The 18,612-nt window shown below is 35.7% G+C and overlaps 2 protein-coding genes across 2 annotated transcripts; both read right to left on the minus strand.

Annotated features, from left to right (window-relative positions):
- Window positions 1–435: 435 nt before the first annotated feature.
- On the minus strand, window positions 436–9,292 carry bbs7 (Bardet-Biedl syndrome 7). Its single transcript, XM_030145250.1, has 19 exons — window positions 8,817–9,292; window positions 8,553–8,618; window positions 7,693–7,755; window positions 7,429–7,604; window positions 7,140–7,326; window positions 6,965–7,037; window positions 5,845–5,952; window positions 5,513–5,643; window positions 5,123–5,207; window positions 4,702–4,804; window positions 4,396–4,588; window positions 3,525–3,599; window positions 3,368–3,436; window positions 3,059–3,198; window positions 2,056–2,220; window positions 1,837–1,946; window positions 1,637–1,740; window positions 1,119–1,242; window positions 436–903 (listed from the first exon to the last, which is right to left on the minus strand). Exons 1-19 carry the CDS (start codon window positions 8,850–8,852, stop codon window positions 770–772), a joined length of 2,142 nt encoding a protein of 713 aa, XP_030001110.1. The 5' UTR covers window positions 8,853–9,292; the 3' UTR covers window positions 436–769.
- A 794-nt stretch (window positions 9,293–10,086) lies between these two features.
- Window positions 10,087–16,974, minus strand: tmem33 (transmembrane protein 33). The gene is made up of 8 exons (XM_030145252.1): window positions 16,876–16,974; window positions 15,300–15,366; window positions 13,978–14,072; window positions 13,679–13,866; window positions 12,967–13,034; window positions 12,559–12,692; window positions 12,262–12,345; window positions 10,087–11,180 (listed from the first exon to the last, which is right to left on the minus strand). Exons 2-8 carry the CDS (start codon window positions 15,345–15,347, stop codon window positions 11,051–11,053), a joined length of 747 nt encoding a protein of 248 aa, XP_030001112.1. The 5' UTR covers window positions 15,348–15,366; window positions 16,876–16,974; the 3' UTR covers window positions 10,087–11,050.
- Window positions 16,975–18,612: the final 1,638 nt, after the last annotated feature.

Raw genomic sequence — 18,612 nt, forward strand, 5'->3', positions numbered from 1 at the left:
CATTTTATTTTGAAGTTTGCTATTTAATCACTAATTAATATATGTAGGAGTAATTTAATGAATTTTCCCATGTGGAACCATTTTTGTATGCGTGTCAAATGTACTTAATTATTGTACTTAAATAAAAATACACCTGCTGCACATTACATGGTCATTTAATAGTATTAGTATTATCAGGAGTGGTCATTATGTGTCAGTGGCTTTGGACAACAAAAAAACTAAACTAATATCTACAGTTCCTATATTGTATTGTACATAATTTCTTTCATATGTGTGCTGTGAGTTGAAGTATGAAACAGCATTAAATATAAATACTAATGTAAATGTGCAATGCAGATACTTGCACCTGACTTTTGATCACACAACACTTCCTAAATTAAAATAAAAATGTTAATAAAAAATAAATAAATAAAAATAACAGTAATACAAGACAGATGTTACACATATTTCAATAACTTTTTTTCTTTAATAATTTAGATATAAAACATACATTACTTGTGCTTTTATCTGGCTTAGAAATTTCAACATCAAACTAAAATAACTGCAGCATAAAATTGTTATTTCAGATTTGGCTTATTAATCACCACTCTTTCAGATGTTATCAAAAACATACATATGTATATATTTATATATTACACTGTGTAATAAACAAATAGTATCTAAATACAAATACAACATATTAACACTGTCACTATAATTAATCAAAACTTTTGTATGTACAGTACAAAACCATTACAAATAAAGACAAAGCTTTGTCATCTACATGATATTACGCTTCGGTAAAAAACGCTAACAGAGAATTCATATCGTAGTTATCAAGTATCTCCAACAATGAGGACACCTTAGTTTTAACATTCTGGCCTTTGAACTTGAATTTGTCGATGAAGAGGTCTGTGATCATACCTAGAGGAAGAAAAGCAGATGGAATATTTTGTTATTCTTAAGCAGGAATTAACTTAGAAATACACCATGGTGATTCAGAACATACTGTATGAGTGTTTGACATCTAAAAGGATGAAGAGTGATGCGATACAATAAAATGTAAAGGATAAAGTATTTAGAAATCACTCAGTTAAAGTGTCAGTGAAATGCATACTGTAAATTAAAAGCATTCCCACCGTAAAGCCTCTCGAGGTGTGCTGGCTGTTTCTTATACTCCTCGAGGAGATTTGCAGACTCATCCAAAATGTTACGATACTCTGGGATGAGGAAGTCTGCGTTCCCTTCGTGAACCTGAAGTTCCTTCCAATCAGAAAAAAAGTAGAGTTCAATGAACATGGAGTAAAACATTTCCAGTTTGCTCAGCAGCTATTTGATGATAAATGACAACTTGTTGCTTTCAAATGTAACATGCAGAGAGACAATATATAGATTCAATCAGTGGTTTATTCGTCATGTGATGACAATAACACTTATTTAATTTAATTTGCATGTGCTGATCTTTTGTGAATTTCAGCAAACTAAAAAGAAAGCTCACACTTTTTTTTCTTAATTCCACAGGTCAAAAAACCGAACCTCACCTTCATATAAGTAGAAGCAGAAACTGGACGTGAAGGCAATAATTATCGTCTTAACAAATGTTTAGGTTTTATGTGAATTTGGCTGTAAGATGCAATAAAAAAAACCAACCACTTACTTTTAGTGCATCGATTAGCTGCACTTTTCTTGCTAGCAGTAACTGGTATTCCAGCTTTGGGTGAATCATCCTCAGAGTGTGGCTCACAGAGTCATCATTAATGTCTAAATGTTCAACAAACAAAAACGTCAAGGATTTATTTTAGTTTTATGTAGAAAATCCAATGACTGAACAATGAAACAGAATAATAATGCACCTACCATATGAAATATTCAGATTAATTTTCCTTTTTGTTGCTTCTTTGGAGAGAACGTCGCTCAGAATGGAGATGGTTGAGATGTTGTCTGATTTGAAGTGCCCCTCCCCTTTACTAAAGTAAAAAAATACAGAAAATATCCAAGCATATTTTATCTGAACCCCAAGTTAAAGCTCAGAATAAAAATATGGAAGAAAATACATCGTCTCTTCAGTGCATTTACCAGTAGGTGGCTTCAAGCTGTGTGCCAAGAAAAGTATTATTGAAATAAAACGTGATGCTCTCTCCTGCCGGGGTTTTCTCCGGTACCTCAGGCAAACAGAACACGACCCAGGAGTGGATCTCTGCAAAGCTGAACTGTCCCACCAGACTGAGCCGGTTCATGGGCCTGTAGCACAAACAGAGGGAAAATTAAATGTCTACATTTATCTGGTTTTTTCATGAAAATTACCCAAAACTTTGCATTAAAAAAGCTTGAATTCCATATATTTATTTCAGCTGTGGAGACATGGGATGGCAACCTCTACACATAATACAGAAAGGCTGTTAAAGGCTTTGGCTTTAACTCATGAAGGTCTGTAATGAGAGATTTACTATTAAGATATTTAACTGGGACATGGTTCATGGCCATCACTTTGGAAAGGTGTTGAAATCATTATTATTTCTGAAAGATTTACAATCCATTTTTAAGTGACTATGACAAAAATTATTCATATGTATTGAGAAAAATTATCTTATTGGCATCAATAGAAATGACAAACTTACAGTGTCCTAAAATTAATCATAGTTTAGAAGGTAATTCAAACATAAGACACAGATCCCTATGTATATTCATAGAACCTGACATTCTTAAAACCTCTCCAAAGAAAGACATACTGTGTTTACTGTGTGAGTAAGCTGAAATTGAAAAGTTGAACCCATGCTTTATGTTTTGTTTTATTGCCCTGTCTTTAAGGAAATAAAGGATGTACTTTACTTTAATAATACTTAAATAAAATTCCTAACATTTACATCGAGTGGTTTAGTTGCATGATTATTAAAAGACACAGTAATTTTGCTTATATTTGGTGTCTTTTAAAGTCATGAGGTTGAGACATATTACATGCATAAAATAAAATAAAATAAAATATATAAAACTTTTTGAGGATCAGCGTTCTCATATTTAATATGCCATTTCCCATATGAACTTCATATTCCAGTAGATGTGTTTTCTGTTCGGTCTTTACCGGTCCTGGTCGATGCTGTGTGTCCTCTGGTGGAGGGACAGAGGTTTAATCTGGTACTGGCGGACCTGGCACGTCTTGGGTTGCAGTCTCGGGGTAACGTAAGCCTGCAGGGTGCCATACTGCCCCTCAATGGACCTCACCTAGGAGCAGTTAATGAACTGTGAAACTGTTTTTCTGCCTGGTATTACACTGCAAAATGTTTGAGAAAATAGAATAGGGAGCAATTTCAAATATAATGCCTTTATATAGCCACACAGCAGGGGGGGCCAACAACAACAACAACAACAAAAAAAAGAAAACGCAGGTTACCTTGAGCTCCAGTCTGGTCGTGTTGGCCTGACATCTATATGTGGCCAGGAGGAAGTTCCCATTCGGCTGCTGTAAACAATAGAAGACAAGACACTTGTGAGCTGAGAACTTGTGGATGAAACTGCATGTCTTTGCAGAAGTATTTTACTTAGGTCACCTCTGAGTCACATTCACTGAAGCTGACGACCGCTGAATTCTTATCCACATCCAGGAGGTCTATGGGCACATCGCTCTGCAGAGGAGATTAATGTTAAATGACAACATACATGTTTACAGTTTATCTGCAACACAGCATTAAGGACAGCACTGAATCAAGGTATTTGGTTGATTACTGGTCTCAGCCTCGTTCACAACACATTCATTCATTTTCCAAACTGGTAAATCCTCTGGAGGGTCACAGGGATACTGGAGCCTATCCCAGCTACTAACGGGGGTGAATCTACGGTACACCCTGGACAGGTCACCAGTTCACTGCGGGTTGACAGTACGTAAGAATTAATTTTACCATTGGTTGTGGATGTTTGTTTTTATTAGATGTTTTGATTTTATTGGATGTTTGATCTTATTGGGTGTTTTGATTTTATTAGACGTCTTATTTATTGCTATTCATCCTTTTATTTTATGGCACTGAAAAGGGTAAGCTTTACCCAGTTTCGTTGTATAGCCATTGTACAGTGTCAATAAACCTATTCTATTCTATTCTATTCTATTCTATTCTATTCTATTCTATTCTATTCTATTCTATTCTATTCTATGTTTCTTTGTCATTTTCATGGTTGTTTCTGAAGTTTGCATGATTGAATCTGTTCTCACTCAAAGACAGAGTGATGAAGCCTTAAAAAAAGCCTTCATTTGTATAGTTAAAATTTGTCTCCATGCCACAAAGACTGAAATGAGTAAAAACTGAACAAAAACTAAGCATTTTTCAAAACAATAAATTGTGAAGAGAAGGTAAACGAGAAAAAACATATTAATGCAAAACTATTCCAACCTTGGTGTTTAGTAAGAAGGGTTCATTCAGTGTGTACCTGGAGCAGCAGATTGTCGATCGCGGTCTGCACTTCCAGAGTGAGGCTGTAGCTGGCATCGTCCTGGCAGAGGGTGAACTTGTCATTGATGCTGAAAACGGGCACAGCAGAGACGGCTGTACTCGACTGAGACGTCTGATGGTACTGTTCACGACCCTGCAGAACTTTGACCTGTAGCTGCTCCAGCTCTGCCCTGAAAGGAAACATTTTAAAAAATGTGTATGTTCACACTCCCAACACATGAAATGCTCCAGAACATTCTAAACAAGAAGAAAGATATCTGTATTTTGTTTGTTTTTCTGATACCTGAGTGCTTCCACTTTGGACTGAGTCTCCTTACTCATCTTGACCTCGTCTCCAGGACCAGCTTCAGCCTTCTGAGGCTCAGTGGTCAAACCAGTAATCCATCCTGAAAAAGGCAATAGAGTTAGGAAGAATATACTGTATATGCCCAATTTCCTACTACAGCCTTATTATTTAAAATTCACCGTTAATGATTGATTGTTTATTTCGAATATCAACATTTAGAACCAATACAATGAAAAAAAAAAATCAATATAAAAAATAAAACATATTCGAAAAGGAGCGGAATGAAGTTCAACGATGATAAAGTAACTCATTGTGGATGTGAAATTTCTCTCTCATCACAAACTTAAATTACTATCAATACTTTTTTTATTCTGAAGGAAAAACTGGGTGCACTGTTTGGCGAAATATTTCATTTAACCTGTGTAGGTGGCAGTCAAGATCTCATCATAAGCCTCCTTCCCCACACAGCCTCCCTGGATCGAAGTCACACTCTCTGACAAGACCTGAAGAAAGAGATCACTCATTCAAAGGCAGAGAAGATAAAACAGCACAAGCTAAAACAACATCAGTGTACTGTATTAAACTACAGGGATGAAATTACTGTTATTTAAGCAATTACTTTCCTAATATCTGGGTGTGGGTTTTCTTGAGCGTAACTAAATGGTGTTCAGCATCTACAATAAAGTCGACAAAATTCTTTATGTATAATGTTTCCCTGTGTCTTCTGAAAACTAAAAACTGGAGTGATTTAAAGTGACTGCGGACAAACCGTGATTGTGTTTGAGTGATGTGATAATAATCTACTTACATGCTCAAAACGTAATGTGGGCTCATTGGAACTGTCCATTCCATAAACTTCGACCGTCCCATCATCTCTGCCCACCAGGACGTCTCTCACCCCGTCTCCAATAATGTCATAAGTATCAATGCAAAGAATTCCTAATGAGAGACAATAAAGTGTAAAACGATGGTATGTGACAGTTTTCAAGGCAGTTATTTTACATGTTTCAGCTCTGACACTAAAAAGAGAAGATAAACTTATGCATGATTTACTGTGTGGATTTATAAGTTTTCTAAAACATTTGTGGTATAGGACATTAAAATGTGCATTCCTGGAAATGTCTTATGTATTATTATTACCTCCTTTCTTTTTATCATTGTCAATCTCCCATTTGACTGCAGCTGAGTGTTCACCAATCTGGACCAATCCTATTTTTCCATTTGTGGTTCCATAGAGGATTTCCTCTCCTGTGGAGACAGAATACACACTTTGTCACCAGGCCCTGTAGTATTGCCTCAGGTTTCATCTATTGGACTTTTAAAGCTATTTGAAGTCCAATTTGAAAGATCTACTGTGTTTCCCAACATCCCAACATGCTGGGCCAGATTTTGCTGATGGTCGTCCTATGAATATAGAACAATATTGTGTGATGGAAACTGTTTGTGGTTGGGTTTTTACTGCCACTTTCCTTTTTTTTTCCTGTTTTCCCAATTTACTCTAATGTCTTTGTACCTTGCCTTCAAGTTCTGAATTTCAATGTTTGCCTCTACAAGATGCCAAAGGCTTCAAATTAGTAATTTTTCAGCTAAATCCAATTAATTTTTAAGACAGGTTAACCCATAAAGACCCAAAAAGCCACCGGTGACACAAACCATCTACTGATCTAAACTGTTTAATACCTGTTGATCCACTAATCCCATCAATACATGTCAATAATTGGTATAAAATACAGTTATTCATCTTTTCATGGTCATCAGATATGACCAATTTGGATGTTCAGAGGCTCTGTAGTTACCGTGGAAACACCATCATCATCTACAACATTGATTCACCAGTAAAACCCATGGAGTTGAATCAATGAAAATGGATGGAGACACTGGGTTTATGTTCAGTTAATGATAGATTTTATTGAAAAAGTCACTTTTTCTTCAATCTTCTCTGTTTTGATATAACCCCCAACTTTACTCTGAGCTTTTATGAACCTCTTCATGACCAGTCAATTAAATATAGGAAAATACATGATTATCACAAAAAAAATCATTTGGGAACTGGCACAAAAGTAGCACTGGGTCTCTATGGGTTAATATTGAATCTAAGACATATTAATTACCTCCAGAAGTCTTGCTTTATAATGGCAAATGTTATTAGTTATTTGTATCAGTTGCTGGTTTGTAATATATACTTTTTGGTGTATGCTGGTAAATGAACTGTATTCAAATAATGTGGACAGACATATGAGACGTATGCGTTTAAACTTGCCTCCATCTTTGCTGTTGAGTTCTAAGACAGATGGAGGGCCAGGGACTTCAATGTCATAGGCTAGCTCAGATCCCTACAGACAAGAAAGAGAACAACCTCAAAACTCTATTAACAAAAGAGTAACAAATCTCCAGACTTTGCTGTGTTGAAATTACTAAATTAGAAACTGACCTACCTGCAAGACTCTCAGAACTCGATCCTGGCATGCTAGAACTGGGAATGGACAAGTCAGGTTCTCTGATGACAAGCATATTAGGTCATTGATTTTGTCCCCAGAAAGGTAGTAATCTTGGTCCTTGCAGTCACAGTAATGATTGTAGATGTAACTTGCACACACAAAAAGGTCTGCACCTGAGACATGCCTAGAAAAGACACACCACCCTTTAATACTGAGAAAACCATAGCATGCTCATTTCAACTCAACTAATTTTAGTCCTAGTAAAAGGAGGAGAGCTGGTTCTTACATGGCGTTTATGCTTTCAGTGAGGTTGGCTTCGAAGGTAAGAAACTGTTTCCCTTTCTTGGTAAATCCACGGACCTGAGACCCCGAACATACAAAGATCTTCTCCTGTGGAGTTCCCGCAGCTCCTCCAAGGTCCATTCTGGATATTTTTGGCCCCGGAAGTGTTTTAAACACAGGCTGGAAGACAGAATCAGGTTCCTTGTCATTAGTTACCAAAGTAACTAAAATTCAGCATATTCAGATCTGATAAAAACAAAAAACCCACCACTGTCTCGCCCTTCTTCATTCCAAAACATGTAAGGATGCCATCATGATCAGCAACAGCAACCTGAAACACAGACACACTACAGTTATGCTTTGGAATGAAAACACTCAAACACATTTGTTTTTAAAGCACGGCAGCCATCTTACATTTCTGAACCGTTAACTTCCCAGTCCACCTCATCCCGCTAATAAACTTTGTAACCAAGATGGCTGACTAAACGTGAGATACTTTGCCAGTAATAATAAGATCTTCTCTCTCAACTGATGTATTTAGTTGTCTAAAGACATAGATAGATAGATAGATAGATAGATAGATAGATAGATAGATAGATAGATAGATAGATAGATAGATAGATAGATAGACAGACAGATAGATTTTTTTTTTAACATCCTTGATTGCTAATATCTTCAGTGTAATTTTTGCATTTCACAAACTCATCCCACGGGCCTAATTGTACCCTCTGGTGCGCTGGTTTTGGTCCACGGGCCGTATGTTTAACACCTGTGATCTAGACCTTTTCAAGATCATTTTAACCCAATGTACTGATAATTTTTGGACAAATTACCTTTTTCTTATCAAGCATTGCTGGTGGGTAAGGAGTTCATATGTATGGAGGTAGGTTTTCTTCACAAAAGTTATTATTACAGTGACTTAATCTAAACTGTGGCAAAAGTAAGCATATCAAGTAAAAAGATAGTATTAGGGTGAGTGGAAGGTTGAAAGATTTGTAACATTAAAAATGTGGAGTTTGGAGAGAAGAGTGTGTAGAGTCTAATAAAAAGATAATTGTATGACATGTTTGTGACAATTCAGGCAAAAAATAAATAAAATCAAGAGGCCATTTATTATAGTGGATATACCTTTTGAGTTGCTTTTTTCCCCAGTGATGGAAGAAGCCTCATAGTCTTCTGGGATGTGACACCAACCTTTCAGATCAAATAAAGAGACAACCAAACCAAGTCAAGCGTGGAAAAATACATAAAAAAGGAAAACATTTTATAAGGAAGTAATAAAGTTTCTGAATCGTACAACGTATACACACAACATGTTACATATTTAAATCCGTTATGATTAACTTTAGGCCCATGAAAGACGATAAAACCAGGGGCTGTCCTCGGGCTTACCTGCATATAATCAACACGGTTCAGATGAATCTCCATTCTTTACCACGGTTGTTTCAAAAATTGCAAAGCAAAAACTCAAGTATTAGTATTTCTGTCACGTTGTCCAGATATCAAACTGTAGTCCACAGAAAACACACTCACTGATCAGAAAATTCTCTACCGGGAAAAATGATGGTGAATCTTTAAGAGAGAGTGGGATTATCTGGAGCAAGAAGATTAGCTTGACGTGCTAACATTAGCTAGCTGGCTAATTTGCTAACACGATTTATTCGCACACCAACTGTGAGGAAATGAAATCATGACTAATACAAAAGTGAGGTTAAGCGGTAAATAAAAGAACCGAAATGAATCAGCCCTACTCGCCAATCATATAACTAATTCCCATTTAACGCGAAAGGTTAAAATACAGAGTATGCTGAAAACCAGAATAGAATGTAGTGCCTGTTTCCAATGGCAACGCGGTGCGCTGCAACAAACTATGATACCATTGGCTGAGGCGGGATGACAAAGAGCTAAACTGCATTGTGATTGGATGAATAATTCACATGACTCCTCCTACACGGACACATGGGGGAAGCCTTATCGTCATGAGGGACGGTGAAGGAAGTAACATAAGTGTCTTGCTGCTCAAGATACGAGTTGTAAACAGTAGTTCTGTTATGAATAAAATGTAAAATAAAAACCTGTCAAATCAAATGACAAGTTTTTTTTTTTATTACTTCCAGTTTTTTGGTCCCACTCTTAAAGTCACATTTCAGAAATTAAAAATAAGGTAGAAAATGAATGGTGAGTGTAAACCAGAGAAAACAAAAGAATAAATGGTTGAAACAATGATGTTCTTACCAGTTCACTCACTTTAATCAAAGCACTTGATAATTTATCAAATCATTTGCCATTTATCAATTGAAATGCATTTTCATCACTTTCAATTTATTAACCTTTGTTACTTCACCCCTGGTGTAATGTGTGGCTGAAATTAACAGTAATATCACTGATGTTATCTCTTATCTGAATGTTTATTTAATGCCATATATGGTCAATGTCATCTTACACAGAATCTTCTTTTTTTTTTTTAAGTACAAAATTAAAAAAAATCTGATTGAAGGATATAGAAGGATCTTTAGTTGTTTGCTACAAAGTACACACTGAACCAAAACACATACTTTCTGTAAGTAGACAGCTCACTAAATCTTAAATTTCACTCTTTGCATTTGCTTATAATGTGGCTATGATCAGCTTTATTGATTTCAAGAAATTATATGCACAAAACCACATGACTATCCTTTAATATTTTATTAGTTGAATTTAACACTCATTTCATTTTTTTCATAAAAATGTGGTTTGTCTGTAGGCAAATAAACATGTAACATGGCAGAAAATCGGAGCATGCAATATGCCAGAAACCTAATATAGCAACTGATAAGTGAATTAAATAATTACTACAGTTTTAAACTGAGACAAGATCAGAATGCATTCAAAAGCAGTACAATGTTCACTTACTGCATGACATGCATTGTGCAACTGTTTTCAAATATGAAACCTACAACAAAATTTCTGGTACCTTAAATATTCTATAAAATACAGCAGGTATCTTGTTTCTAAATTCCACCTCCGCTGTGACGGCAGACCTAGATGCATGTTATAGGTGAGAGCTAATGGCATTAACAGAAAACATTTAAAGTTAGGCATCGAGACAAATCAGATGTTTTCCACATTTAAAAAGAAGTTAGACAAGGTAGAAACGTCACATAAAATGCATCCTCATCCATCCAAACATAGCAGATTATTAAAAAAAAAAAAAAAAAAAAAAGACATTTTAAGAATGTATAAGCATAAGCACATTTTCATTTAAGTTATTAATCTCAGAATGTTAATGTTTCATCATAGAATAATAAGTCATGAATAAATAAGGGCATAAAGGAAAAAACAGAACGCAGTAAATGTCGCCTGTGCTCTGTTCAGTGAACATAACAGTAGTGAGGGACGTCCACTGCTTGAACGAGGTCACATTAAGAAAAGGGAGGGGGGAAGAAAATCAGACTTCAGTGCTTTACTGGCTGGTCTTCACCTGTACTTAAATATACAGAAAAGTTGGAGCAGACTACAAGGTTGACATTCATAAAAACAGTTCCTTCTGTTGGTGTCGTCTGTCTCCATCAAAGTTTAAGTCACATCATATATGCTGGGAAAAACACAAAAAAAAATGAGGAGAAGTCAAAGTTTAGGTAGTTTAATCAGACTCCTGTGGGGGCCAGGCGGCTGATGAAGGCGATACTGCTGAGGCACATCCTTCTGAAGAAGGCGGGGCAGGCAGGCTTCATGATGAGGTGTTCCAGAAGAATTCTCAGCTCTGTGAACAAGGTGCTGGAGTCAAAGAAAGATGGATTCATTAATACGCTACACTGACTGAGATTAAACCACACACCACATTGATCATTGTCAAACTACACAGCACTTGCATTTCCACTGGGCGTGCTTCAGAACATGTCAGATGAATCCCAGAACCAGCTCAGGGCTCTGCTTTACTAAAAATATGCGGTGAGTCTATTTTTGTTGAACCCGCTTTCACTTCCAGAGCAGGTGAGTCCAACAGGAATTCAGATACACGAACAGCACATGGATCAGGTCGGTTTTCAGAATCAAAACAATATTCACTTATACGTCAGTGTCATTACCAGTGGCCCAGTGGAGGGTTGAGACTGAGCAAACAAAGGCGAAGCTGAAAAACACTGAGTGTTGTAGAAGAATAGAAGAACAAAGACCCCTTCAATGAGGACAAGACATGGAACTCAATTACCACAGTATTTCAAGTGGAAGGTGAGTATAAACCAGAAATTATACAGAAAAAAGTTTTGTTGTTTCCTGATGTACTTTTGCAATTAAACTGTAAAGAACAATCCAGTAGTTACGCAGCTTAGAAACTACTGAAAAAGGTTCAGAGTCCTTGCATTTCACAGGACATAGTCTGTTAAATATTATTGAATATGCCAAAAATGCTCTGCTTCTGAGGCACTTATGATGCAAACTAACGCTTCTCAGAGGTTGGAACAAAACTGTGTTGCGATTGTGACGTCACTAAAATGCACCCAGTGGAAAGCAGAGGTAAGAGCTCAAACAGAAAATCAGTGTCATATCAGATATCACTCTGCAATTAAGTACAGTTAACTCTGTAATGAAAGCAGTATTTTTTTGTTATGATTCACACAAAAAAAGGATTTTACACATTTTACTGTTGTGATTAAGTAGTCTAGGAATTACCCTGTTAGGTTTGATTAATAATACCTACAGTTCAAACACTGGTTTAACTGCATATTCAGTGTAAAAATGTGCACTGATAATCTTCAAGCATTCTGGATAAGGCTGCAATAACGACCACCTGGCTGTACATGATCATAAACTGAAATACTTTCTTGAATACAAAATGTTCTGTTTTTCATCATCTTACCGGCAGTAAGGGTTTCTTCTGGATGTGTAGCGGAGAGTGAGGAATCTGTAGTAAATGAAAGGCAGCAGCAAGCTTCCCTGGCCACTGTAAGTAACATAAATGACAAGAAAGTGTAAAATTATTCACATTGCTCAGTCATTCAGTGTTGTAAATATTGATCTACAGAGGAAAACTGAAAAAAAGGGATCAGTCGTACGTTTGTCTTTGAGTGCACATACTGTATTTGTACATATTCCTCCGCACAGTCTATTTCAGCTTCAACAAAAAAGATTATGATGAAGGAAAAAAAAAAAATACCTGAAGAGCATGAAAACAGTGGCAGGCATCAAGAAGATCTCATTACAGGCAATGAATTTCAGGATGTTCTGCTGATTGGATGTCAGTTTGTCGAGGAGATTTCTAACGAACATCAGACTACTGGGGCCCATGGACTGGCGAAAGAGAGAAATAAAAAAATAAAAGAAGAGCTGAAAATTGACTGCACTAAATCTATCGAATAATCAAGAGCTTCTACTAGAGTCTGAGACAACAGGGCCTCTGACAGTGACACAAAGACTAACATGATCATGAAGTACATTATCAAAACACCTTTTACTTGGTATGAGTGATAAACAACACTCAGCAAATGTCTCTTCCTGTTTAATGAAGAGCACTTACAAAAAGAAGGGGAAAAATTAGCACAGCTGAGTGCTGCCTCATACTTACATCAAGGACTTTCTTTGTGTATGTAGTTGCATGAAGCAAAGAAAACAGGAAGACTGGGAAAATGCTCACTGATCAGAAGTGTTAAGGATGGACACACAATGCAGACTATATTTATGAAAACAAAATAAGGCAACTTGAAAAAATCAGAAGTCAAAGAGAATCGATCCACCACAGTTGCTCTTCTGGATGGGACCTACACACAGGGTACTTGCTCTTCATCCAAATAAAATGTCCAAATTTTTTTCAAAACTGCTACTTTTTCCCACAAAACCTTGACTTCATGTACTTTTATACTTGCGTGCCTACTTTTTTGGTTGAGATTGTACCTGTTGTGTGTAGTAGAAAAGTTTATTTTAATAACTGTATAAATGAATGAATGCATAATTCACAGTAAATTATGTTTTACTGACAGAAATGATTTCAAACCATATGAAAATCACAAAAGTGCATGGATATCCCATAAACAAGTTTCACTAGACTCATTCCAGTACCGAACAGCTAGCGAAATTATATCAGTTTTTTTTTTACATGCTTTCCCCCAGTTTTTCTTATCTTACATGATTATGTGCCATTGAGCATACACTAAAATTCGACTATGAGAAACTTTTTCCATACTTTATTAAGACTTTCAAGACCTGTGCAAGCACCCTGTACACAAAGAGTAAACACACAGCCCTGTCCATCCTGCCTGGAGTTCATGGTGAAAGGATACTTGTGATGGGGTAGGAGTTGACTAGGATGAGGGAGTAGAGCAGGTAATGACAGCTGTCCTCCTGAAGAGCCTGAGCCAGGAAAGCTCTACTTAACTGGAAACGTGGAAGCCTTTGGTGCAAGCGAAGTGCACTGGTGAGGGCGTTTGCCAACAAAGCCCGCTGATAGAAGTTGGCTGCTGCATACGGTCTAAATCACCAAATAGTGAAAATAGTCAGATACGAATTCAGGAAAAAGGATATTGTGCAGCTGTTAGCTTATTAATACTGTCTAAGAACCATGGTTAATGAATGCACTGACCCTAAGATGGGTAGGATAAACATTACTGAGCAGTAGACAGTGAAGAGTCGGGACAGCCACATCGCAGTTTCCAGCTTGTTACTCATTAGAAATTGCTGTAAAGGGAAAAGGGACATTTTAGGAACAAAATGAGATTTGATGTCATGCTCTATCATTCATGATGCAACAACAGGAAGAAACATTTCAGTAAAAAGAGTTGAGAGGCATCATAGAAGCAGTGATTTTAGAATTCTGTTATTACATTTTTTTGTACCATACAGTGGAAATCTCTGCACTCCTCTTTCAAGAGATGTGAAGGAGTTCATTTTTTGGTAAATTCTCTACAGCCAGCCCAAGTCTAACAAGAAAACAACTTAATGTGATCTAGCAATTCATTTTACTGCCCTCACATCATAGGTCAGATCACAACATGCGGTTGTTATTCACCAAAGACCATACTGCTCCATCCAACATTACTTTTCTACATCAGTAAAATACCTTCAATATGCAATTTCTATCCACGTTGTGTTTTGTTTAGTAGCTAAAATAACAACTGGATAATACAATACAAATACCATCAATAAAGGACCTATACAAGTCAAACACATTCTGCTTTAAATCTCTTCTGGACAATGTCATTTCCTAGTTCTGAAATGTGGAAAATATCTTTCCACCGTTTAATTTAGTTCAAGTGTTTCCTTTTCCAATTTTATTTGCTGAGGGAAACAAAGATGGACAAGAACATTAATTTAAGCAGCTCATCTGTAATAACATGGTTTAAATCTGTTTGACAACTTTCAGTGTTCTGTGACACTGGCTACTTCAGTATGAAGTTTACTGTGCTATTGTGTTAAGACTGTAATCTGTATTTATATGTGTCTGTTTGTAGGATTCTACCTTGTTAAGGATGTATTCATGTCATATCACCAGTCACAAGTGTTTGCTCCTGGAGGATTCTGTTGGGTTTCTGTAAATTGGCTTGAGAGTCTGGTTTTGACCGGCTCTATATGCAAAGTATCATGAGATAACTTATATTATGATTTGTCGCTATATAAATAAAATTTGATTGATATTTCACATCAACCTCAGATTTGATGATCGTGACCCACACAAAAAAAGCAACTAGGTTCTATAGCCCTGAACTAAACCCCTCTTGTAAAAGTAAATCATACTCAAGTTTTGCAAAAGAGTCAAGTTTCATTGTCAACTTAAACCATCTAATTATGTAGACTGTACTAAAAACTTATTTTTCAGTGTCCAGGAGGCTTTTAATATCATAACATGAATGCAAGGTGAAAAAATGACAGTGAAATGTGTCTGTGTGTTGGTAAAAAATAATTTACCACAGGCCCTGGCGTGGGGGGAGGGCTTTGTTGGTTGGTGTCTGCCATCTCTCTAAGGAGGGTCGATCTGTTGAGAAAAGAAGAAGTAATACTGATGAGTCATTTAAGCAAGAGTCAGAACTGCATATTACAGTGCTATGGATTCACCCATGTAGCTCTGGTCCTCCTTACATTTCCAAATAAATAGAAAGTTTTGACTTCTATTCCAATGTTACATCTATAGAAACATGGAGGTCTAATTTGCTTTGGTTCTTCTGTAAAAGTTGCACATTTCCATAACAGATAAATACATCCCTCTGTGCTTCTTTCAAAATACGTAAAAAAAAAAAAAAAAAAATATATATATATAGTTTTGTTTACTGTGTCCAACTATATATATATATATATATATATATAAATTACATTACATACAATCATAAATCTTGTGTATTCCACCCTTTTACACTGTGATTTTAACCTGTATCATTTTATGTTGTATACAGTAGAATGATGCATATATACAGGATGACAAAAACAATATTAAGAAATAAGTCTAAACAAACAATAATCTGAATGGTGTCTTTTAAGAATCCACTGTTGACTGGTCTCTGGTATAGCTTGGCCACCTTGTTAGTTAAATACATACACACAGCAATTAAGCATTTTTTCTGGCTTGACAATAAACAAAAGATTATGGTAAGAAAAGAAGCAGGGGGGTTAGCTCAGACTGTCAGAGTTATTCCACAGAGAGGCTTTAGAGATCGTAAGTCTCCAGAGACATTTAGCTGTCCAACCTTTCCCAAAGGTGAAATGCTCTTCTTTCTTTGTGTACTTCTGGTCTATCTCACTATAAGAATATACCTTAAGTCATTGTATTACTGTGTCTGTATTGGAAAAATTATTTATGTAATAAATCACAACGTGATACAAAGTGTATAGTGTGGTGGAGTTCAGCAATTACCTGAAAGGAGCTAATATCATGGAGAAATCTGTATGCTAACTCATCTTTCATATTGCTTAATCTATGTATAAGAGAGAGACTTCTCATTGAACCGCAATCCTAAAATAAAACTTTCACTGACGTCCTTTTGTCTATGTCATTACAGACTTGTATGACTTTACATACATTTGTGAACCTGCCAAACTATTAATTACAGATGTAGACAAATACAGGTCTGCTTGATTCGCTCTGACTGAACAATAAACGGAAGACATACGGTGTGTTAGCTTGACTAGCTTGCCTTACCCTGTGACCACTTCATTAAGAAAAGGGTTAATGTACACGTAGAACACATGGCCTCCTTTCAACGTGTAAGGTGCATCGTTTCAGGCCAAAATGATAAATAATAAGAACAGAATGACTGAACCTTGTAATGATGCTAACAGCTGCTAACGTTAGCGGCAGGTGGCTCTAGAATATTCTCAGTTACCATCGTTACTACTAGCATGTCAAGCTAAGCTACCTAGCATTAGCAAGTGCCGGATCCAATTAGTTTAAAATGAAATTCTGACTGTGCCGACTGCTTAAACGAGCCGATTCACAATGAAAAAAAGCCGGTTCGTAATATCTACTATACAATATAAGCATACACCTTACCGGCTTTATTGCGTCGAACTCTTTTCGTTGCGTGGTGAAACTGACAGTCTGATGGTCGCCACACTGATAAATGATCAGCTGACCTTCCTGAGAGTAAGGGGACCTGATCTCGCGATATTATTTAAAAAAAAAAAAAAAAAAAGAAAAAAAAAAGTCGTTTACTGGCTTAGTACTACCTCCTAGTGGACAATACACGTAACAACAATCTTTCACAACATTTATTTTATTTTATTTTATTTTATTTTATTTTATTTTATTTTATTTTATTTTATTTTATTTTATTTTTTATAGCCTATTGTAAATTCTAGACTATATATTTTTTCTTTCATGTATGAATTATTTCAAAACTAAGTGAAATCATTGCAACATTACAACAAATATTGTGTCTAATTTAATTATTTTGAGTGAAATTGGCCTATATAAAGGCTATTACAGTCAATTGCTTGCTTACGCACAACTTTAATGATAAATATATTTTTAGCATAGTGTCCAAAAGATAACATAGGATTCATTTAGGAAAGCTTAATCTAAAATGTAACTGTAGTGGATATTACACACAAGTGGTAATACCAGTTATCTGATAATGCTAAAAAAAAAATAAATTAATAAATCAAACAACCCATGTAGGCTGATAGGTTAATTTAGGTTTTGTACTTTTGGAGCAGCTACTTTAGATTAATTAATGCAAACATAGATTTAACTCAAGCTTCAATAACACAATGCATGAAAGGGTTACGCTTAATTACATTATTATGTTAATTATCCAATGTAATTCATCCTTTCTTTGTTCCCATTGCTTTAACAGTTAAACCCATCAAAACAAATCACGTAAATATCCTGTGAGGAACCACATTTTCCATTTCACTTGGTACTGTATTGTTTGTTTTTCTACTTAAATTGTCTAAAATGTAATGAACATGTGATGTAAATATGTTTACTTCACAATAATTCACCTTTTGACCTGTTTAGTAAGTAAATCATGCTTTTATTTATTTATCATAAATTAACCCTTTCATGCATGAATTGTGAGAACCTTAATCAAGATTTATTTTCTTGAGTGTTTTTATTCCTCTTTGGGCATGAAAAAAACAATGCGATTGAAAATTTTGTTATGAATCTATTTTTCATGGAGTTCCAAAAATGTCCATGCAGTTTGACACCATGCATTTGATTTTTGAAGCAAAAAAGCACGTGTTTACTGGTACATCACTTGAAAACTATGAAAAAAAAAAAAAAAAAAACCCCAAAATGTACTGTTTCTAATCTGTTTTCTCACATTTTAACATACTCCAATACTACTCATTATTCACTTCATGGAGATAATATGCAAAAAAAAAAACCCTATGTTTTGTAAAAAAAAAACCAAACCAAACCAAAACACTGATTAATAATAATAATAACAACAAGCAACTGATTTACACTTAAACATGTTACTGCAGATCAGGTTTATCAAGAACAGCAAAGTTACAGTAATGGTGTGAATTGGAGCGTATGGGATGATGCATAAATATCTGCTGTGTTGGGTGGTATGGAACTAAAACAACTAAACCCATGAATATACAAGAGAACAGCTGTAAAATAGTTGTCCACTGTAGTGACCACTATCCATGAAAGGGTTAATAAAGCCCTTTCTCAGTTTTTACGGTGAAGACAGAGTTGAGAAAAAAAAAAACCCTACAGGTACATTTCTGTAAACGTAAGCACAGAGCGTCAAATTTTAATGTTTTGATGGATTTC

Source organism: Sphaeramia orbicularis, chromosome 10 (genome assembly GCF_902148855.1).
Source record: "Sphaeramia orbicularis chromosome 10, fSphaOr1.1, whole genome shotgun sequence".
In the NCBI taxonomy this organism is placed as follows: Eukaryota; Metazoa; Chordata; class Actinopteri; order Kurtiformes; family Apogonidae; genus Sphaeramia; species Sphaeramia orbicularis.

What these genes read in the sequence shown, in the direction of transcription:
- bbs7 (XM_030145250.1), bottom strand. Translation starts at nt 8,852, where the DNA reads ATGGAGATTCATCTGAACCGTGTTGATTATATGCAG. An exon ending in TCCAAAGTGGAAGCACTCAG is followed by an intron (nt 4,589 to 4,701) that starts GTATCAGAAAAA and finishes GTTTCCTTTCAG; the next exon opens with GGCAGAGCTGGAGCAGCTAC. An exon ending in TCGACAATCTGCTGCTCCAG is followed by an intron (nt 3,600 to 4,395) that starts GTACACACTGAA and finishes TCTCCTCTGCAG; the next exon opens with AGCGATGTGCCCATAGACCT.
- tmem33 (XM_030145252.1), bottom strand. Translation starts at nt 15,347, where the DNA reads ATGGCAGACACCAACCAACAAAGCCCTCCCCCCACGCCAGGGCCTGTG. An exon ending in TTTATCCTACCCATCTTAGG is followed by an intron (nt 13,867 to 13,977) that starts GTCAGTGCATTC and finishes TTGGTGATTTAG; the next exon opens with ACCGTATGCAGCAGCCAACT. An exon ending in ACTGTTTTCATGCTCTTCAG is followed by an intron (nt 12,346 to 12,558) that starts GTATTTTTTTTT and finishes TGTTACTTACAG; the next exon opens with TGGCCAGGGAAGCTTGCTGC.